Here is a 23,985-nt window from a genome sequence, read left to right on the forward strand (position 1 = left end):
CGCACACCACATGAAAGAAAACAGAGAGATGCAGAGGCTAGATTTTCCAAAGTTATTTATTTTGTATCATGTAAGAAAATAAGACAAAGCAACAACTTTCTCCTTTTTTTTTTTTACTTCTCAATGGCACACAAGGTGAAATTTATACAAGTATGGCAACACAAACAATTAAAGCAAAAGGCGCAACAGAGGATAAGAGACCTAGAAGACTGCACCAAAAAGGAATGCATTCCAGTGTTTTAGTGGTAATAAACTCAGTTTTCTTTTTTTAAATACCTCTCAGCCGTACATAACAAAAAAGAAACCTAGAGCTTAGCCTCGATAAGGAATGTTGCACAGGAATTGTCTTATGTGTAATGTTTGAATACACGGTGAGCTTAGGCTAGTTTTGCATAGCTTAAAAAGGTGTTGAAAATAAAACATCAGGGTAAAAATGATTGCTTCTCTGGGAGCTAGCTACGTACCAGCTGGCTATTGAATTAAAAGTCGCTACTTTGAGAATGAGACGGCGATGATGCGTCTTTAAAACCGGCTAATCAGCACCTGATACAGATCGCTATGCTGTGCTGGAGAATGCCCCCACCTTGTGCCAACATCAAATGAGAACATCATCAGACCGAGTCAAGCATTCTCACTTTCATATTTTGGGTCCTACCAAGGCCTTATGTAAAAAAAGGGCAAAGCAAAAAACAACAACGACACAAAAACCAAGATGAGTTGAGCAAGCAATATATATCCCAATGGACAAAAAACATGGATTTAATCAAACGAAAGACTGCAAACCTAAAGCGAATTTAAGCCACATTTAGCTGTGGACGGATCCATTCTTCTAGGCGTTGTATTACTGAATGCAGTGTATCTCTTAAGGCTCTTACAGCAGAATGGGCCGCCACGCTAGTAGCGCCTGACTGCCTTCGCTTAATTTCTCTAAACAGCAGCAGCGCAGCACGGGCCGAACAAATGCAATCAACTGAATCCGATTCAACTGAAACCGAAATCAACACTTCACTAAGCCAGCTGATTCTCAAATTGCCATTGGGATGAGGTGAAGCCATTTCCAAAGACAATATAAACAAAACAAACAAACAAACAAACAACAACAACAAAGCAAATATCTATTATTTCCCCCCAATAGTGTAATTTGTATAAGCAGTACATTCTTCCTAAGTGATGCTTTAAAAAAAAGGAAGACAAGCTTTCTCTTTCATCCTTCACTGCCCTCTGTCTCTCGTCTTCTTTAGTGTACTGTGTTTGAGTGACAGGGAATGGAGTGACACAGAGGAAATAGAGGAAGGGGGTCAGAGGGGACTTCACTGAGAACACCACACACTTACTGAAACCATCCACCTGGTCCACTCAGAATCGGCAGTGCCTGCCTGGTCTACAGATGAGACGTCCAGACCTGGGGCTAATGAGGATGAATGTGGGGGAGACCTTCCCCTGAGCTGCAGTCACATCTGTGATGCCTCTGTCCACTCAAAATGTTTTCATAAGTGTGCGGGACAACGTATTGAAATGGCATCCTCAATCTGACGTCTCAATCGGTCACTACCTGAAGGCCACATTTGCCCAAGGCTGGACAAGTTCTCTCTGAAAAGACAACAGCACAGCTGGACACTACCAGAGGGTTTGTCTGACTGCAGCTGGTCAAAGATGTTACATTATGACTGACTAGATCACTAGACAGACGATGTCAGCGCCCAGGAAGAGCACTAACCACCAGCGTGCAGCACATGAAAAAGCCCTCAGCCATTCAAATATCAGCTCTCCAGCTCCCTCCTCTGGCCAATGGAGGTCATGACTCGTACCTGCGAGTCTAATCCCCCTCACATGGCTTTCACTGACACCATCCAGCAATCTCAATTATCACAGAGCTCCTGAGGTCATGTAAAACCTACACTAACTTGCATCCACACATTCACATTCACATAAGCACGCGCATGCACACACACGCACACGCACACACACACACACACACACACACACACACACACACACACACACACACACACACACACACACACACACAAACACACACACACCCCGTTAAGATCTCCATCAGGACTGCCAACATAGGCATACAAGGTAAGGCTTGTAAAGTTCTACTCTACAAGACATCTAGGCGCATACACCCTTCCATATAGAATATAGCATATATACAGACGAAGAGAGCGTGTGAGCTCATGTGTTTAGAGACAAAGAGTGACTATTTCTGCTTTTATAAAGGGATGTGAGGGGTGGACCCTTCACATGAGGAGTGCTTCGCCGGCAAAGCCCCCCGAATGCTTCTGAGGGGACAAGTAGACATTTGGCATAATCACATGACATAACAAACTCCGGCAGAAAGCCGTATGGCACGAGGCTCTTTTTCTTCCAGCGTGGCGCCCCACTAACGCACTACCATAAAGCAACACTACACTCCTACACAGCTCTCTCCTATGTCTTCTGTGAAAACTGTGTAAATAGCTTTGTTGTGTTAAGATGTGCTTTAGATGGACAGAGAGCTTTTCTAATGCACTCACTGAGTCACTCATTCACAAAACAAAAAAAAGCTCTCGGTCCGGCTGGCCGTCACATTTTCAGCTTTTGCAGCATGCAAGGAATGAGAGCGCTGTGGGAAGCACAGAAATGCTTTAGACATCCTCTCTCCCAAAACTATGTCAAATTTTAAACAGGCATTGACACACAGACACAGATACAGACACACTCACGCTCACGCTCACTCACACACACACACACACACGCACTTACAGGCTTCCACATAACCTCAAACAGTGTCACCTGAAGAATCAATCTCTTCTGAAATTAAATATCGATTCCTTTGAAGAATAACAATTAAGAATGACGAGAACAACAAACAACACACACTCCCACAGAACCACAGGAGACACAGACAGACACTACATGGCTCCGGTGGGGAGGCCCCTGCTTGCTGTTTGCGTGGTCCTCCTCTGGTGAGCTGAGGGAGAGTCATCACTTGCCTGCTGCAGCTAGCGGGGTAGGGGGCTTATTTAGCATCTCTGGGCAGGGGATGGTGCTGCTGCAGGGGGAGGGGTGAGTGATGGGGGGGAGAGGACGAGGTTCAGTGATGGGGGGGAGGAGGGGGTTCAGTGTTACTCCTTCTTTTCGGCAGCTCTGGACTGCTGCTCCCTCTGAATCATGCAGCGGCGCACAATGCTGTCGAAGCTGCCCAGGTAGAAGAGGGCAATGGTGCGGAAGAGCCCCATGGTCACGATCTAGAGAGACAGAGGCAGGACAGCAACATGAGCACTCACATCTCTCTACATGTAAGACTAGTGCTGGAGGAAGCACAGCATCATGGGCACTCACATCTCTCTACATGTAAGACTAGTGCTGGAGGAAGCACAGCATCTGAGGATGAAGAGTCAAATCTCTCTGGTTGTCTCTGACATTAAGCCACAGAGAAATACTTCACGTGAAGACAAACTATCACTCAGTATGTCAGGCAGGTAATTTAAGCCAGGCCAAGAAGGGTTTTAAACCCACAATCCTCCCGCACCAAACATGGCAGACATTCTGAAATACATATTCATACATATTCCTTTATTGCATATTTACCTGAGGCCATAGTGTAGGTACAACAGCAGCGTTCCCACTAGGATTTTTTTCTTGCCAGTCCAGTGTCCATAAAGAATTTATTTTACGGGGCCCAGTGAAGTGAATAAGCCTACTTGGCCTTCTTAAGGTTGCTGGCATTTACCGTCAGGTTATAGGCTACTTAACAAACCCAAAGAGCTGCTGATGTCTCTGACAGATAACGCCCTTCTTGTAGAAATAGAGCAATTTGATTGGCTAATCACTCTGATGTGTCTGCCAATCAAAATTAGGTTTTCTATTCATTGTGGCCTGAGGAGGGCGTAGCTCAAAGTGTAGCTTCACAGAGAATGGAACGTGATTGGGTCAAATCAGTTCTCCCCACACTGTCTAATGGGAGAGAGAAACCCATCCATCAATAAAATAAGATAATAATATGATTTTATACTGTTTAATATAGTTCTGTTATTGTTTTCTTTGATTTACTTACAACACAAATGTCCTGCTTAAGGATACATCTTATGTTTTGGATGCGTATCATTGGACATGTCTTCAAGTTATGTTTTTTTTTTTTTTAAATATATATATCTTTATATTTTAAATATATAAATTCTACCAGGCAGACACCAGAAACCTTGCTCAGTAGTACCCATGTTCCTTGGCTGCAGAAATGATTTTTCTCTCTGCTAATACTGGGCACAGTCTGTACTGAAGCAGTGTGTACTGTACCTGCTGTAGGCCCTCTGTAATGGAAGTGACTGGACTCATCCCACAGGTGAGAGCGGACAGCATATAGCCATCAGGCCCCACTGAACTGCTGAAGTTCCCCTGCTGCAAAACACACACACACACACAAAGGTTACACACAATCTATAGAACTTAACACACATACAAATACATCTAAGGGAGAGATTTTATGGTCCAGCAGAGAAGCTATTTTTCTCCAACAGCATGAGAAAGACTAGCACACTTATGTACGTTCAATTATAACATATTTATATTTGCACACTTCTCCAAAAGCACTAGAACTATAAAGGACACTGCAAGTCTTTATTCAAGTCACTCATGAACTTGCATACTCTGAGACAGACAGACAGACAGACAGACAGACAGACAGACAGACAGACAGACAGACAGACAGACAGACAGACAGACAGACAGACAGACAGACAGAATCAGCATGTCTGCCTCTCACTTTTTCCTTACCACAGTGTCCTTGACAAAGATTTTGGCCACCTGGTCTGGCTGGCACACCCCTGACGTCTCAGCTATCAGCTTAGTTTCTAAGGGCTGTCAGGGAAAAACTACATTTAATAACAGCGTGCAGGAAGAGTTTAGTTTACCTAATCAAATTACAGTGGACTTCATTTAACAGGATCAAGGAGAATGAAACACTGGCAAGAGAGAGCTTGCCTAGAACATGCTATAGTAATGAGAATGACATGCAGGCCTTCCTTTGGTCTGTCTCACCTTCAACTTATTCTCCTCTGCCAGGCCAGGTGTGTCAGTGTCAGGGGGGTAGGCCACCGTCACATAGATGTTATAGGGCTTCATCTGCAGGCAACAGTCCCATTATTACCACGAAATAAAGTTATAAACACTCATGATGATTTCTCCATTACATTCCCCACAAAACTAACTGAAAAATATGATAAAAAATATAAATTCCCAAGTTAAAGTGTGACTTCACATCCTGTACTGAATATTACGGTCATATGTGAGGTTATGTAAGGTTATGTAATGGTTAGCGTAGCTAGGCTGGGACTGGTCTGGCGTCCACAGACACCCTCAGGGGCTTTGAGTGTCCGACCCCACCCCCTCACCTCCATCTGCAGGGACTCGGCCAGGCCACGCAGGGCGAACTTGGACGGGGAGTAGGCGGTGTACCCGAACAGGCCAAGCTGGCCGGCCTGGGAGGAGACGAACATGATGCGACCCATCCTGCGCTCCTTCATGGTGGTGATGACGGCCCGGGTCGGGTAGACGCTGCCCAGGTAGTTCACCTCCATCAGTTTCTGTTGGAGGCAGAGGCAGCTTATCAGAACATGAGAGCAGAGAGCCTGCTGCTCATAGAGGGGAGAAGCAGACAACAGCATGTACACTTATGCACCTAGAGGATAGGTACAGCTGTTCAATTTAATTAAATGATTTAAGTAGTGCCAATAACCATAGACATAGTCTCAATGGGCTTCACTGATCCCAAGGGCTGAGCCCTCGATATCAAGCGCTAGGCAACGGTGGCAAGAAGAACTCCATTTCCATAGAAAGAGACCTTGAGCTATGAACCTCCCCCAGCTCAGATTGCGGGGGGTGGGTGAAAATATATTCTGAAACATATAGATATATTTTGAAACAACAAAATATATAATGTGAGTATAGTAAGTACAATCAAATAAAATTAGTCTCAGTAACAAGTTAACATGAAAAATGTTCCTGTTTCTCCAATGTTCAAGTGTTTACTACTAGACCATTCACACGGCCAAAGTTTAACTAGCAAGCTAGCTAGCAACGACAAGCTAATGTTATCTATCGGTAATTTTAGTCCTAAGTCTTTTCAACGCCCTCAGCCTTGCTAGGTGACGTTAAAGGTGCTTAAGGTGTAATTTAAGTGTGCTAGTCGGCTAAGTTTACTTATCTTGCTAATTCAAATATCATTGCAACTTTTACAATCACAGCCTGCCAATCAGTTGTTTTCCTACTGTCTCTGGTTTGTCATCTTTTGTCTCTCACCAGTTAAACAGAGTGACTAAATCCGGCTGACTAGGATAAACAGTGCAACATCCATGAAGAATGACAGACTTTGAAAAGAAAACGACAGACTAAAAGGCATCTTTAAAACTTACAAATACAATAATAAATCACCATAAGGATGACCTCTGAAACGTTCATGTATATATGGAATATATATATTTCTGAAAGTGTTTTTCATTTTTCCCCAGCCAATCCTCATATTTCTGAAACGCTGAAAAACATTGACTCCAAATTAAGTGAAAAATATGTATTCATTTTATAATTTACTGTGCCCTCCAGAATTTTTGGCACCCTTAGTGAATATCAGCAAAACAGGCTTTGAAAACAAATTATTTTCTGTTAATCCTCTTTTACTCAAAATATTCACAAAAATCTTACCTTTTTATTGCAGTAAAATTATTGATTTCTTTTTTGACATTTAATAAATATTTTTCTCCAAAACATGTGTGTCACAATTATTGGCACCCCTAGAAAATTTTATAATTTGCCAGAAAAAAGCCTCTGCTGTCAACAACAAACTAAAGCGCCTACAGTTTGCCAAATGTGACTGGGACTTTCAATGGGGCCAAGTTATATGATCAGATGAGACCAAAATAGAGCTTTTAGGCTACCAACATCAAAGGTGGGTTTGGCGTAGACAGAAACATAGCCATACAGAAAAGCACCTCATACCCACTGTGAAGTTTGGTGGCGGATCTTAGATGTAGGGCTGTTTTGCTTCCGAAGGCTCTAGACATCTTGTTAAGATACATGGTATCATGGACTCTATCAAATACCAGCAGACAATAACTGAAAACATAACAGCCTCTAGCAGGAAGCTTAAAATGGGCTGTGGTTGGCCCTTTCTATCAGGACAGTGATCCGAAAGCACACAAAAATCGTTCACCGAACGCAGAATAAAGGTTTTGCCATGGCCATCACAGTCCCCCGACCTAAACCCCATAGAAAATCTGTGATGAGCTAAAGAGGAGAGTCCACAAGCGTCAAACTCTGAATCTGGAGAGCTACTGTATGGAGGTATGGTTTCAGATCCTGTGCCATGTGTTTACTGTTCACCAACCTCATCACGCATTATAGGAGAAGACTCAGAGCTGTTATCTTGGCAAAGGGAGGCTGCACAAAATATTAAATGAAGGGCTTGCCAATAATTGTGGCACACATATTTTTGAGAAAAATATTTGTTTCATGATATTTCATGAATTTAATGTTTCTTTCAGTGATGTTACTTCAATTAAAGGTTATAATTTTGTGAATATTTTAAATGAAAGATCATGAGGATAAACCATAACGATTTTTTTTCGCATCACATTTTGCTCATTTTTACTAAAGGGTGCCAATAATTCTGAAGGGCACTGTAGCTGCACATTCATGTGAAGTTATGTTCAGATTTTAAACTCTTAGTTTCGTTTAGGTCCATTAAGTCTGTAATTGCCTTCTCATCTTTTGTGTCTTGATGCGATTAACACCCTTCTGGGTGAACTGATCACTATTCAGATATCACAGGGGGGGTGAGGTAATGTAGCCATGTGAAATAGCAATGTAATGCATTAAATAGATACCAATACAGCAGCTTGCAAATCGTTTTTTTTTTTGTAGACACCTAAGAGCCTATATATTCCTGAATTATTAATTTTCACTCACAACCTTATCTTTCACAATACCTAATCATACCATACACAATTCTCAAAGCACATAATGACATAATTTTCCTACTTTTAAGTTTATGAAAGTAAGAGTATCAGTGCAAAGTGTCTACCCCTTCTACCCCCAGAAGCAGCTATATGAAGAAATAGCTCCAGACCTCAAGAGGACCGCTGGGGACTCCCATCTACTCTAAGATGGCTGAGTTTAGATTTGAAATCAAATGGAAATGAGTGATCACAACCACTTTTGGATTAAATGGCTCCACATAGACATGTAACAATCCTGAAAGAAATTATGGGATATCAGTGGAGCGAGTGCTTACTCTGATACCAATGTTATGATAAATAATAATAATAATGGATTTTATTTATATAGCACACTTTAAAATGCAAAGAAGTCTCAAGGTGCTTGCCACCATGTGCTCTCCATGTAATGAATGAATGTCTCCCCTTCACCTTTGCCCTTCTCGAACACATTCATTCAGAAGTTGCCAGGGTATCTATTAACGATTCAAATTTAACATTTAGTGTTTATTCCCACAACACCATAACACTAAATAAACACTACATAAATGCATGGTTTTCACTGCGAGCGGGAATGAGGTAGCCTATGTCTATTTGTGCACACGTGTGAGGAGAGGGTGTAGCATTTTAGCTTGAATTGCCCATCCCATACAACTTTTAAATGGTTGGTAGTGCTTGCACCACAACTACATAGCATTAAGTTTTACATAACACGATGATGTAACATTGAATAAACTGCGGTTAATACACAGGTGCGGTCAATACACAGATTTGTTTTTTAAAATTACATTTAAAAAAACTGTGATGCATTTTATATACGGTGCTGATACGGAAAATACGGTACTGATTGCATTACCCACACTGCTTTGTTTGGAGTCAGGGCCAAACCAGGATTTGGAGGGAGTTGAGAGCAAAGAAGAGGAGGTGATAAGAGTGTCTTTGGCACTGGAGATGTAAAGCATATCAGTCCCGAACTTGTCTGTCGTGAACTTACTGCCTACACCACGTAATAACACCTCCTGAGGAGCTCTTTGATAAAAACAGACGGTCATGATCAAATAAATGTGTAGCAATTATGGAGTTGTGGATGAATTGCTCAAGGATGGCTAAAACATCAAGTCTGACGAGGCTACTGTACTAATATAATATAATTGTATAATTGTCAGACTTCAATCGCACAAGCGACAGACTGCACACGTGGATACATGGAGGTGACACAGGACACACACACACACTTGAGGCCTGAGGTCGTTTGTAAATTTAGCTACTGCATTTATCCCATCCGGGACAGTCCTTCCTCCAGGACCCCAGGAGCAGTGGGCAGCCTTTAGGCGCCCGGGGACCAGGTGAGGTGAATCATCCGTCTTGGTCGGGGACCGACGAAGAGTGTTCTGTTGCATGTTTTTTCTGTTGGGGTTCAAAGTGGAGGAAACCCCTTGTGAACACGGGGTGAACATGCAAACACCACTAAGAAAGGCCTGGAAGATCACTGAGCACTGAAGCCCACCTGAGCACTGAAGATCTGGGGAGGACCTGCCCCCCAGAGCCAATAGCGCCCCATGTGGGATTCATGCCCTTTTTGCTGTGAGGCAGCAGTGCAAGCACCTGAGCCACCGTGCCACTAATGTGCCTAACCAATTAGCTAATTTTGTTAAAAAAATAGATACAAGCAAATGTGCCTAATTTCAATTTTCATATTTTGAATTACAATTGTCTCCATAGTGGTAAAGACAGCCAGCCATTCACCCTGGTCGAGGATGAAGAGTTTAGGGGGTTTGTCAACAAACTGGATAATACATGGGCCATTCTACCGAATTCGTGTAATATGCAGTCCCTCAACAATATTAGGTATTTAGGCATAGATATTTACTAAGAAAATGTTATTGTCTATATAAACCCAATGCATTAAATGAGATTGATAAGCTAAATATATACAAAATCATCATTTATAGGGTACTTTCTATTGGGAAGTAGCTGTCCCCAACCCTGACATCTAAATTTCAATGCCTGTAAATAACACTTTTCAATTTTTTTAGATTTTTTTTTAAATTATCTAATTTCAAAGATCTTTATGATTGGGCTTAAACAGAACTTGGAATATTTAGATTTATTGTGGGTTTAATTTTTAAATAAATAAACTATACTCAAAAAATCATGTCCCCAGTTTTCATGTCACTACCGAAACACAAGAGTTTTAGTCCATTGGCTGAGCCTGTGTTTTAGCCACGACCCTGCATTTTTGACCATGCAGTGACACTGCATCCCTGTCCCTCATGGTTGAATGGTAAGTAGCTAAATCCCATAGTTTTTATATAAATGTGTTCCAAAGTCTGAATATCGTCGTGTAACCTTAAGAATTGTCACTACCGAAACCCATGTTTTCTTCAATTAAGTAAACCTTTTGGGGTTTCATGCAAAATCTTATGTTTGTATGTGTGTACACCTCTTCAAAGATTTGTTTGCAAGCCGTGTGCTTGCTAGAATTCTTTATTTATGCTTAAAGTTAGCTAAAATTGTCACTACCTTAACAGTCACTACCGAAACATATGGTAGTGACCTGATGATTTCGGTAGTGACAAAATGAAATGGTAAGTAGTTCAATCCCATCATTTTTAAATAAATGTGTTGTGTGGACTAAAGGGCGGCCCAGAGGACCTTTTGGAAGATTTTGGGAGAGAAATGAACATCCATCCAACAGTGCAGTCACTACCAAAACAGTGCAGTCACTACCGAAACAGATGAATTGAATAAATTGAACTTGAAAATTTGGTAAAAATTTCATTTTTATGGATTTCATTGTGAAAACCTTCAAGAAATATTTGTAAAAATACTCTTCAGAGAAGGGAAGGAAACACAATCTGAACAGGTCAATAATAATACTGTTTTACTATAGTAAATGTGATGTTTCGGTAGTGACAATTTTTGGAAGAGGAAAAACATTCCAACACATTCTGAAAATACAATATAAAAATTGACTGTTCTTTTACTAGATATGTGTACTTTAGATATGGTACCATGTACATACAGACAAAGTTTTTGGAATAAAACATAAAACAATTCAAAATATTTCCAGCCTGACTTTGCACCAATTCGGTAGAATGGCCCACATATGTTCTGCCTACAAGACAGGTGTGTATGTGATCATTGATACATGCACAAAATATTTTTTCACAGCTTTTATTCAACACTAATAAAAACACTAATCTAATGTCTTTAGGCTTTAAAGAAAAAAATCTAAAAAGCCAAGAAGACGAAGCCAAGGCCTGAGTTGAGAAAGCTGCTGCAGTGAGCTTCACAGCAGATAAGTAGACATCCATGAACATGGATGCATACCTTGCCATCACCCGTCATATCATTAATAGGGCTCTCAAAAGCTGTATATCTCTGTTAGCCTCAAAAACTGTACCTCAATAACAATAATGTTCTGCAGTTGCTAGTTATTGAGGTAAACAGACACAGGTCTTCCCATGAAGTCAGGTTCTTACAAAACTTCTTATGAGCCTGTTCGTGGCGGGGAAAAAAGTTTTTAGTTTGATGACGATTAATCCATAGGATTACATTGTATAGCGGTTGCCACTTATAGCGATTAACTCAATATTGAACCAGTTTTGATCACTTTTGTCCCTTGTGAAAATTTTAACCCAAAAAGATGGGAAAATACAGCCAAGGTTAAATAATACCCAAAGTGTCCTTTTAACACAGTGCTTTTAAGGAATACAGAAAGTTTTGCCTTTAAAACATTGCTTTTAGGGAGTACAGAAATTACCAATAGCCCATACGCTGCACACTTGGCAGTAGCCAAGGCTTCAATTATGGAGGAATGGAGAATCAAACAAAAACTGACACATGTCTGGGAACAGATGCAGCAGTCAATATGATGGCCTCTGCCAGGGAGCTGAACAGGAAACATTCGATCCGCATTGCGAATACCCTGAACCTGATGGTTCGGTCCACATTGCGAATACTAGGGATGCACTGATACCGATACCAGTATCGGGTATTGGGTCGATACTTCGTTAAAATAGTCATACTCGTTTTGAATTACCAATACCAAAAACGGATACCCAGTGTTGCGTCTGAACGCGTGTGCTTTCTTCTCCTCTACTGTCTATGCCTGGAAAGGTGTGAGAGCGCCGAAGTTGCATAGAGGCCGAGAGCCGTATTGCAGACAGATACAGATTTTAGAAAAAATATAGCTGGCAACATATTGAAAAAAAGAACTGAACTAGTTATTTTTTTGGAGCTGTGAACTAAGTTAAACATTTTGAATTATGAACTTTGAGCTGAACTAGTTCATTTAAAAAATTGAAAACTATGAACTGATCTTGTCAAGTAGAAAGTGAACGTTCCCAACAATGCAGATAATCTTTATGATAATGACATTTACTTCACCATATTAGCACATTTGCATCATTATTTGATACTTTGGGCGTTAAAAAGAGCGCTAAAACTAGACGCAAGAGCGTAGCCCTTTATTTATTGGTGCCACCAATAAAAAGAGCAGGATTCCAGTCAATGGAAAAATGGCCTCTCCCCACCGGCGATTGTTGTTGTTTACGATTTTCTTCCAGTTCTCACCACACAACGACGTCTCATCTTTGCTCCTTGAATGTCGATATGTAATTGTATGGAGTTATTGAAACTTACTACGTGTAAAAAAAGACTAGAAATTGAATGTTTATTATTCGAGTCTCAAGCCTATAAAGTTGCACTGGGTGCCTTTAACGGCGATTTGGGCTCATTTTAAGATAAATGATGACGACAGGAGTAAGGCACAGTGTAAGATCTGCACTGCTACGGTGTCGAGGGGCGGAAAGGAAAGCACTTCGTTTGACACACGCAATTTGATTAAACATCTGAAGACGCACCATAGTGCTAAGCACACAAAGTTCACTCATGCCAGTGGCGCAAGAGACCAGAGCAACCAATCTTTACTCATGTCTTGCTAAAGAAAAAAACGCTTTACAACATTACCTGTCGCGCTAATAGACGTTAATAAGTTACGGAGTTAGTTAGACAACACTAGCTTGTTAGCTTGCATGCTACGTGACACCAGAGAAGTTGATGATACCTCATTTCACGGGATGTGAAACGTTATGTCACAAGACCACGCTATCTGTACATGGCTCACTTTTGCATTTATGGAATTTATACAGCTAACTTGGCAATAACGTTACATAGATTAGTCTAGAAATCCTAGAAGGGACGTTATTAATATGTAAGTCAGTTAACCAAGGTTAGCTTGCAAAGTTAGCCAAGCATGCTACGTGACACCAGAGAAGTTGATGATACCTCATTTCACGGGATGTGAAACGTTATGTCACGAGCCCACGCTATCTGTACATGGCTTACTTTTCCAAATATGGAATTTATCCAGCTAACTTGGCAATAACGTTACATAGATAAGTCTAGAAATCCTAGAAGGGACGTTATTAAACTGTAAGTCAGTTAACCAACGTTAGCTTGCCAAGTAAGCCAAGCTGCATTTCCAGTGTAGTTGTTCAAGTTCAAGGAGGTACTGTTCAAGTATGAAAATTGTGACGTGAAAATATAAATAAATCTTCCATATTTGAAACCATTTCAGTTTCATATGTGAATGTCTATTTCTAAAATGATACAAATCAAGTCTGTAATGTCCTGTATTTACAGCAATACCCTAGCATAATAACAGATTAATTCTAGTACAGGAGAGACTTTTCAATAATTAAAAAGCTGAGGTGTATATATCGGTATCGGCATCGGCAATCGGCCGAAATGAGCTTGTAAATATCGGCATATGGGATATCGGCTAAAATTCAATATCGTGCATCCCTAACTCAAAGGCTTCACCTATATCTTATCTGGTCAGCCATATATCCTCCATAGCATAAAGGGGGTCACCCCATAGCCCCATCCATCCATGAATATGTATCAGTCTACTACCTCTGAGACAGGACACGCCAAAACATTTGTCCACAGGGAAAATTGGTTAAGAGATGGCATGTATTGGTACAGAGGCCTGTATTCATGGAGGAAAGGGATATCGAAGACACTTTGATATGACCAAGAGAAGGGGGGAGGTGAGAACTCATTCACACCTCTCTCAGGTCATTCCATCTAACAGTATATTCAACCAGAAATGCTAACATATTAGCCTAAATCCAATTAAAAGCAACAAATTCAAATGAAAATATTAATTTTATTATTGAATATTGTCAATCATTATTAACTCTAAATATTAATTCTGATTGTTTGGTATTTTGGAAGTCTGGTATGGTGTGTTCATTTGAAAATATGCTGTTTATTTATATTTTTAAAGGCATTCAGTATTTGTGTACATTAACTGCACAATGACTTGATTAAGACTTGAAACATGGACTTTGGATTTGGTCATCCTTGACGTCAGGCTTGCTGTGGACATCTCTGCATCGTTAAGACTTGAAGCTTATTAGTTACTTGATAAACACTGTCTTTGTCCCACCTCTGGTACCACTCATATCTCAAGTGACTTGATACATGTTTTATCCTGCAATATTTCCTGTACATCCTCCAAACAGAGTCCCCACCCCCACCCCCACCCCCACCCCCACCCCCACCACCACCCACACGCCATTGTTGTGCGGACTTACCCGGAAACGGTCCACCTCCACCTCCTCAAACTTCGCAGAGAGGGCGGTGCCGGCACAGTTCACCAACATGTCAACCGGTCCCAGTTTCTCCTGAGCCTGCAAGCCAGGACACAACAAACCCATGTTAGCCCAACAAATCAACCCCATATTAACCCAACACATCACCTATTTGATGGAATTCACGTGGGGTGGAGATTTTACAGACAAAATGTTCACATGCCTGTTTGATGACACTTTCCACTTGCCTATAATCCTTGGACACATCGACTGATATGCACAGCACGACCTAAGGACAAAGACAATTTAAAAAATTCTTTGGTAACTACAGAAGTAAAAAAGCTACAAGATTATTTTGGCATAACATGCTAAAGTGCAATGTTACTCAGAAAGAAGCATCTACATATAGCAGAAAACGCAGAGAATAAACCAAAAGGACACAGTGGCAACGCTTTCTTAATTACAGAACTCCCTTTCACTAAATGCAGAAATGAACCATCTATTGGTACCCACCTGCTTATCATTTATTGCAAAATTTTCAATTTCCTTCTTTGCTTGGAGTAACTTGCTCTGTGAAGAGAAATACATTTAAATCACACAAAATAATTAAATTAATTCCAAAAAAACCTTTAAGACGGCAATACTTATTAACACTGAGCAACATGGGCGCCCAAACATTTAAAATCATTTTTCATTTCATCCCACTTTGGTAACAGTCAGTCATTCAACTACCATCAGTAGAATACCAGGGTGAACATGAAGACAGTTCGGATCAAACCATATGGTCTTAAACGTCTTCTGAGTGCTGTGTAGAGTGAAGTGTATTATACATGTATATACTTAAACACCTTACGCAGTTCACCTGGCAATAGAGTAAAAAAAGGCAGACCTGCCCATGCAGATATGTAAAGCATTTTTGAACCCTTAAAAGCCTCAACCGTGAGAAGAGTCTCGAAAGAGACTAACTATCAAAACACCCTATCCTCCCACAGAACTCTGTCCGGTCCACTCACCTCATCGCGTGCCACCAACGTGATGAAGGCCCCGTGCTTATAGCACTCGATGGCGATGCACTTCCCAATTCCACTCGAGCCGCCAGTTACCTGTTGGCAAAATAGAAAGTAGGTGAGGCAACAGAACAACACAGCCGTGGCCTACTGGTTAGGGTTTCGGGCTGGAAACCGTAGGGTGGCCGGTTTGTTCCCCGACCAGTAGGAAAATTGTGGGAGGGGGAAGTGGTAGACCACTGCTCTCCCATGCCCACATCCACGGCTGAAGTGCCCTTGAGCAAGGCACCTAACCCCAATCACTGATCCCGGGCTCCGCCAAAGGCAGCTCACTGCTCCGAGTTAGTGTGCTTCACTGTGTGCTTCACTGTGTGTATCACTAACCTGAATGGGTAAATGCAGAGATAGAATTCAGAGTGTGTGTGTGTGACTATCTCTGCCATAAACATAGTCACTAGTCACTGGGGCTCATTTCCATTCCATTTAACACCTCTCACTTTCACTGCGCTTTGAGCCTATTGGATAATTAAAGGTAGTGCATTCATAATCCAGGATGTGACTCTAGGAAGTATTCTAAAATCACATTAACAGAGTGAGTACCTTATTAGGAGAATCACATTTTTAATTGTGAATTTTCGGGGGCAAAATTTGCAGTTATAGGTTCTGTAACAAATTCAGGTGCCAAGCATATCCCAAATCTGTGATGATCACAATATACTCTAGTGTGGCTAATGTGTCATGCTGATGCCATACTGCAGGGCTCTAGTCATTCCCACATCTTGTTGAAAGTTTTAATAACTTTACTCACTTGATCTTTAATCCAGTAAGCTTGCATATCACTAGCAGGATATAATGTTGTCAAACCAGTCTCAGACATCAAAATAACCTAGAGAAGTCTGCAAGGCCTACATGGACTACAAAATGTCACTGCTTTCTCCTTGTACACTTTCCTGGCAGTATATGAAAATCACCATTTCTGAAGGCAGCGCGTGATCAGGTGCTTTATCATTAAATAAATAATGCCCTGATGTAACCATGGCATGACGTGCTTTAACAAGGACACTACTAAAGACAGAACAAATAGAAAAAAGATGATCATGACGAACGAGCCCTTAAATAAGACAAGCAAATAGCAGATGTGAAACAATAAACATTTGTGGGTTTGAGTTTTATTCCTTGTAGAAGAACAGCAATGCAAACTTTTTCAAGCACTAGCCCTATCTAACCGTCAGACAGACACATATTCTCTCAAGCAGGCTAAATTCTTAAAGTGCCTCACCTCCTGAACCCTGAGCTATATTTCATTATTAATGAAATCATATACTGCCTCATAAACAGATCGTAATGGTTCAGACTCAAATCTGAGCAGCCCCTTTTTCCTAGCCGGACAGCATAAGAGTGGAATGGTGGTCCAAAGAAGCAACACAGTTCAGTGAAGATCAGCCCATAGAGATGGATTCAACATGAAGGATCATTTTGGCTTAGGTTATGAGGGGAAGACAGGGAACCTGTGTCCAGGTGCAATGCGTTGCCAGGGAGGCTTGGCCATTGGCACACCACCAGGAGTAACAGGATTAAATGGGCAGGAAGTCCAGCTGGTCCATCGACTAACACTACATCCAGCTGTATCTTCATGGGAATAGTGGGATCAGGGCAAATATTGAGACGACCAAAGCAAGGGCATTCCAATGTGGATGTAAAGTCCCAGTAAGGCGCCGTCATAAAAACAACACTGAGCCACTGGACCTGTTCAGGATTCATCTAAACATTTTTTGTAAGGCCACCAGACTACCAGGCCAGCAATACTCTGTATGAAAGACACATCATCACCCTGCATCTTGCATAAGCATGCCTTGTTATGAATATTACTGTAAGAAAATATGCTACAAGGCAAATATGGGAAGTGTTGAAGCAGTCCACATGACTAGCATGAAATGAAGCAAAAGCAACAGTAATGAAAACAGAGACACACACACCTAATATAACAAAATCAGCCGCTGATCAACTCAATGCGTTTTTTACAGACAACGATACACATCATCTCCATGGTACAACTGTCCACAGATGATATAAATGATCGATTTAGAGCAAAGGTCATCTGTAGACAGACATCATCCTTCACAGGTCAGCAAGCTGTTGACGTATGCGTATTGCTAGCCAGAATGAATCACTAACTAGGTAACTAGTTAACGTTTTCTTACAAAAAGACAACTGCACAAGTCAACATGTTGCTTAATATAATTTGGCTGATGATATGACTGCTCCCGATGTAATGCTTACCACGACGTGGGCCCCGTTCAGTTTCAGAGGTTTGGGGCTTATTAGTGGTGATATCATGTAGAGCAGCAACACGAAGGCAACGATAAATGCAGCAACAACTAGTAGCATGATGAACGGCAAGAGTAGCCACCAGGAATTCAGCCAGAGCCAATCCGATATCGATGAGACTTCTTCAGAGGACATGGGTCAATCTTTCGATGTCGCTAGCTAGCTAGCTAGCTAACTAGCTAACGATACTGACTGGACTCGGGAGGAGCGAACAGCCAAAGGTAATAGGCGCTCCCCAGTGAGAGGGTGGTGGCGATAAACCTTGCAAGGGAGGAGCTGCAGTTGCAAAACAGCTATTTGGCAACGTTTCAAGATAGTGCTTTGCAGGAAAGATGAAGACTGCAACAACTTAACCCCGTGTTTTCAATTGGCACTGCTTTCTCTGTACACTTCAACACGATCTGTGGATCTTGCACGGGATGCTGCAAACAACAGAGAACGTTTGGGGGACTTGTAGTCCTTCACCTACAGGGCTTCGTTACAATTTAGCTTTGCGTGAGATAAACTCAACTTCTATTCCCAGATCCCCTCTCGTTTCCGGACTTATTGTTAGTGACGTAGGTGTGAGGGCGGAGAAATGTCAACACATTTTGACTGGCAAAATGTTGTGATGTCTCTACTCGCTCATCACGAGTCACGACTATGTACTAAATTTAGGCTCCTACATTACAACTTTATTGATGTTTGTGTTAACGGTTTGAAATTGTTCTATGACATTCAAACTGTACAGGGAAATTCATTTTTTAAATGATCATTCATTTACTAAGACCCAACCTCTCCTTTTTTCAGTAACCCTGGACTTTCACACGCACACACTCAGAATTGGCAACTGCATTGTAAACCCCTTGCAAAAGAACCAATAAATCATTCGCTCCTACACTTTTACTGAATACCATCAGGTTGCTCCACTGAGTCTGGCATTGGACATGTGGGCTACCCTTTACTAAATCCTAAATGAGTCAAAGTTAATCTAAGTCAAGTTGTACAAGCTTAACACGTAGACTAACTGTACACCATGCCTCTGGAGGAAAAATCATTGGCCCTTCCTCATGATAAGGCTGAATGAGTGGGGATCTCTGTTCAAACTTATTTTGTACTTTGAATATTTGCAGAAGTTCATCTACCTTGCTTATCAGTTTGTCAGTGCTATGTGGTGGGGGATGATTCTCATTACCCAAAGTGGTTATAGAAAAGACTACAAAGCACAGACAAATAACCTTTTGACAAACCCATTGATCCCCTTTTTTGTGGAGAGAAGTTGACAAAGCGACACTTAAAGATGATGAGACTAACCTCAGCTTTGGAGCATTATGACCATGTTTTGACAACTCTCCGCTGGCTGTAAGGTGTTGGTTATGTCCCCCACTAATCAAGGGGTTTGGGGAACATAACCAATAATCCAGGTTAGACCAACGGTGGCACTGAGGATAGCAGCAAGCTGAAATGTTTGCTCCTGAGCCTGTAGTTTTAAATAAAGAAGGATGAAATAATATGACAGACTAAGTCTTCATTTATTTAGTGTGTGGACCAACAATTTCTTACCTCTTCATTTCAACCATGGTTTTATACACCTCACCTCATCCTGAGAGCAACAGTATTCTCTTTTTCTGAAAATAACTAATTTCAAACATTCAAACATTGAGAGTTATGGTGCCATTTACACATGAAGATTCAGACCATTCTTTGTTCAAAATATAATCTGTTGTGCTTCCATCAGCACCATAAATATGGGCCTCAATCTTAAGACTGGAGCATTTTGTCACTGTGCATTTGACAGAATAAACACCGTTGTTCTCCTGTAGGATGCACTGATTTGCTTGATTTGGTGGGAAGGTTTCCTTGTCAAGAGGTTGGAGTGAAGCTGCAGGAACTGGTTTAGTTGTGCTAGAGTTATAGGAGCATACCAGCTGATCACTCTCTACCGACACCAAGCTTTGTCCTCTCAGGGCAGTAGGACCTTTGCAGTAGGTCCGACTTAGATCCTCAACCAGGTAACCTCCGAACTCCAGCCAGGTGTACAGATATGTAAAGTTGCAGTCACAATTCCACGGGTTACCACGGAGAGTAATCACATTCCTTGTTTCCAGAAATGGATCAAAGAAGCCATGGGGAAGGTTCTGTAGTCGATTCTCAGACAAAGTCAGACGCTCCATTTCCACCTGGTCCTGGAACAAATCAGCCTCCAAAAAGGTCAGGTTGTTCTTGTGCAAATAGACGGAAATTAGTTTTGAGAGGCCTGAGAAAAGGGTGGCAGGAAAAGATGAGAGCTGGTTCTCAGATAGATCCAGTTCTTTCAATGAAGTTAGATTCCTGAGCAGGTCGCTGGGAAGATCCATGAGGCTGTTTTGAGACAGCACCAGATCCATGAGTAGAGGTAAACTACCAAGTGACAGTGAGGTGAGCTGGTTTCCTTGGAGGTTGAGTTCCTTCAGACTGAAGGGGAATGTGCCCGCCTTCACATCAGTCAACTGGTTATTTCGAAGATTCAGCTCCTCCAATTTGGTCAGGGCGGTAAAAAGTCCCTCTGACAGTTTTGAGATACTATTACTCTGCAAACTGAGTTCCTTTAGTCCTGGAACATATTTAAACATGTCAGATGGAAGAGTGCCTATCTGGTTGAGGCCTAGTTTCAGGGCCTGCAGCTGGGGCAGGCCACTCAACAGGGTGGCCTCCACCGAAAAAATCTTGTTCATCGATAGATCCAGGGAATGGAGGTTTTGAAGGTTGCGAAAGATGAGATTGGGCAGCCAGACAAATTCATTGCCCCTCAGCTCCAGACTTTCCAGGTTTAGTAAATCATCAAATAGCCCTTTATCTAGTTTCAACAGTTTGTTGTTGTTCAGGAGGAGCCTCGTTAGGTTGGCAAGTTTTTTAAACGTCCCAAGCTCCACACTCTCCAGACGGTAGTTTCCACTGAGCTCCAGCTCCTCCAGCTCTGTGAGACCGCTGAAGGCCAGAGGGGAGATAAATTGCAGAGGGTTGCTGATTATGGCCAGCTTAGTTAGCTGAGGGCTCCCTTGGAAACTGCTGGGGGACATGGTTGTGAGGCCAGAGGTTATGATTATGAGCTCTCTCGCCTGTGGGGAGAGGCTTGGGGGCAGGAAGTTCATTCGCTCCTCAGAGCACATAACCTTTGACCCCAGGAAGCACTGGCACTGGGGAGGACAGCTGCTCATGTGGCAACAGTGCAAAAGTAACAGGAATAGAGCGACTCTATAGAAGTGTGTCATCCTTGCTCTGTTGAACAATAAGAAGGGTTTTAGGGCTGTCGCAAAAGTGTGATAAAATAGCATTCACAGAGGCTGTTTAGAATGTAGCAGATATGTAAACTTTAAAGGTGTCACACACGAAAATTCACTTAACCAATTGCCTGTTGGTGTCTGGAGCTGGTCCATTTTCTATAATACTATGTTATTGTTTTAAGTCTGTAATTGCTTGAGGTGGCAAAACAAACACTTCATGTGTTCTGACATGAGTTCTCTATACTCTGACCATAAAATGGCACAATATGCATTTAGATATTCTCTTTCAAAAGACTTGAATAAAAAAGGTCTCAAAGATATTCATCATTCTGATTTGCGAGAAAGCTCATAAAGAGGAACAAGCCATAACTTACCGTTATGTTCAGCACTGAGAGGCGGAGAAATGCGATTCCCTCTCTTTGAATTAGAGTGAAAAGACACTACGCACACAACAAATATTTGCTAGCCAAAACAGAACTCTTTTGGGATTGGACGTTACATTATTACATCATCTCCTGGGAAAGGAACACAAGACAACAGTTTTGTTGGTATGTCCCCAGCCATGGGCACAGTAATACATGGCCTATGTTGCTTATGTTAATTATCTTTTCATGAATGCCATCTGAATATCACAAAAAATATTGGTATAGTGAAATTCACATGGTAGACTTTTAAAATACATGTTGGTAAGAACATGGAGAAATATGAGTGCTGTACTGTAAAACAAGATTAATCAATCCACCCTCTACAGCTATATTATGTTATATTAAATTTAGTTTTTCGTTTTATTTAATTTCATTCAGTGAAGGCCTTACAGTGTTGTTTCTTTAGTCTTCTTTGAGTAAAAGCTATCCAACAAATAACCAGTAGGTGGCGTTATAACCCGTGCAGAAGGCATAGAATTCATGAAGCTCAAAAATTCCTGGAAATGTAAGCATCCTATCCCATGGATGCCCACTCTGGGGAACCTTTTGCAGTCAGAGCGACTTGTGAGACACACCGAAACGCAGTGTCACTATTATTTTTTCTGGTTACCGAATAGGCGTTTGTTTTATTGGGCTGTTTGTGCAAATATGGCAAACGGAGGGGTTCAACTTCTTGGTTTCAGTTTGGCTATGCTGGGCCTTTTTGGAATAATTGCATCGACTGTTATGGTGGAATGGAAAGCATCTTCATATGCGGGCGACAATATTATAACAGCCCAAGCCATGTACGAAGGACTTTGGAAGTCATGTGTGTCTCAGAGCACTGGGCAGATTCAATGCAAAACGTACGATTCGTTACTTCAGCTGCCAGGTAAGACAGCCTACTTTTAACGACTTTATTTATTTATTTATTTTGTATTATTATTATTATTTGAAAGGTGTATTTACAAGTCTCAATAGTATATGTTCATTTAAGAATTTATTTAAATTATCAGTTGGGTGCATTAAGCGTTAAATTGCCTGTGAAACGCATTTACTTAGTATTTATTTATAATCCAAGGGTGGGGTTTCTTGACGTCTTACGCGACCCCAACCTGTTGAGGCAAGTTCGTGCATATTCGGAATACCTTCACTGAACTGAATGCACGTAGATACAGCATTGTTCAGTAGACTGAACTTTCCACTGCAACTGAATAAGACACATTAAAGTAGGAACGTAGGCTAAAGGATAAAAAAGGCTAACATAAGATGTGGTTTGGAACACAAAACATTCAGGGGAGAAGGGTTGTGTTTGTATTTATCCCTTTCTTTCTATCTGTCTTTCTTTCTCTTTTGCCTAGTTCATAGGGATGCCTAAGCATTTAATTCACTTCTAAACTGCTTTGTAACTGGTTTGTTTTATGATGTAAATGTTCAAACATTGACATCTCTCTCTTTATCTCTCTCTCTCTCTCTCTCTCTGTGTGTGTGTGTGTGTGTGTGGTGTGTGTGTCTGTCATATAGGTGAGCTGCAGGCCACCCGTGGCCTGATGGTGTTCGCCATCTTGCTGACGTTCATCTCCATAATGGTGGCTGTGGTGGGCATGAAATGCACCACATGCTTGGCTGACGAGAAGGAACAGAAAAACAAAATTGCCCTGGCAGGAGGAATTCTCTTCATTATAGGAGGTCACTTACCATACAGCTTTGATTCATCCACAGCATGAAACACATTGTTTTCTATCATGACAAAAATCATTCACTCAATCATTCAATCGTTCAATCATTCACAAAAATCATTCACATTCACGACTGATTTTACCCTCATAGGACTGACTTCTCTTGTTGCAACCAGCATGTATGGACACAAGATAGCCAAGGACTTCTACAACCCATTCACTCCAACAAACTCCAGGTTTGACATTGCACCCTCATCTCTAAGTTGAAATTTCTGTCTTAATGTAGCGGATTTAGATCCAAAGTGTTTACTAATGCAAGGTGTGATTTGACATGCCAGGTATGAGTTTGGTGCCGCTCTCTTTGTGGGATGGGCAGCGTCTATTCTCACAATAATCGGAGGAGGCTTCTTGTGCTGCAACTGCAGCAGTGGAGCGTCGGGAAAAGCACCAAACTACCCCGCATCTCGTGGAGGTCAGTCAGGCTCACATGTGTAGGAAGACACATGTGAAAGGATGATGGGAAACTGACAGATCATCAGGACGTGAACACAATAGATCGGTTTGTGGTGTTGTGGTATCATTTCTGCCATTTTCGAAAAGTATAATGTTTTGGGCCTGGGATTTAAAAAAATTGACTGTCTTTTTTTTGCTATGTTATGTTGGGATGTTGATGTTTGTTGTTGATTATTGATTTTACTGTGTGGTTTTGTCTCAATACATTGCAGTTATTTGAGACCATTTCAATAT

The 23,985-nt window shown here is 41.5% G+C and overlaps 3 protein-coding genes across 3 annotated transcripts; 1 reads left to right on the forward strand and 2 right to left on the reverse strand.

Moving 5' to 3' along the window:
* Positions 1 to 38: 38 nt before the first annotated feature.
* On the reverse strand, positions 39 to 18,201 carry kdsr (3-ketodihydrosphingosine reductase). The gene is made up of 10 exons (XM_080836540.1): positions 17,866 to 18,201; positions 15,592 to 15,681; positions 15,092 to 15,148; positions 14,802 to 14,867; positions 14,582 to 14,677; positions 5,379 to 5,570; positions 5,026 to 5,109; positions 4,762 to 4,845; positions 4,285 to 4,386; positions 39 to 3,236 (listed from the first exon to the last, which is right to left on the reverse strand). Exons 1-10 carry the CDS (start codon positions 18,046 to 18,048, stop codon positions 3,114 to 3,116), a joined length of 1,077 nt encoding a protein of 358 aa, XP_080692666.1. The 5' UTR covers positions 18,049 to 18,201; the 3' UTR covers positions 39 to 3,113.
* Positions 18,202 to 19,544: 1,343 nt separating this feature from the next.
* Positions 19,545 to 21,143, reverse strand: LOC308363698 (uncharacterized protein; the record flags this gene model as incomplete). Its single annotated transcript, XM_080836526.1, has 1 exon — positions 19,545 to 21,143. One exon carries the CDS (start codon positions 21,141 to 21,143, stop codon positions 19,545 to 19,547), a length of 1,599 nt encoding a protein of 532 aa, XP_080692652.1.
* A 1,085-nt stretch (positions 21,144 to 22,228) lies between these two features.
* On the forward strand, positions 22,229 to 23,733 carry cldn1 (claudin 1; the record flags this gene model as incomplete). Its single annotated transcript, XM_080836515.1, has 4 exons — positions 22,229 to 22,451; positions 23,084 to 23,248; positions 23,390 to 23,474; positions 23,577 to 23,733. 4 exons carry the CDS (start codon positions 22,229 to 22,231, stop codon positions 23,731 to 23,733), a joined length of 630 nt encoding a protein of 209 aa, XP_080692641.1.
* Between the last annotated feature and the right edge of the window lie 252 nt (positions 23,734 to 23,985).

The sequence above is a fragment of the Sprattus sprattus genome (assembly GCF_963457725.1).
Source record: "Sprattus sprattus genome assembly, chromosome: 4".
Lineage (NCBI taxonomy): Eukaryota > Metazoa > Chordata > Actinopteri > Clupeiformes > Clupeidae > Sprattus > Sprattus sprattus.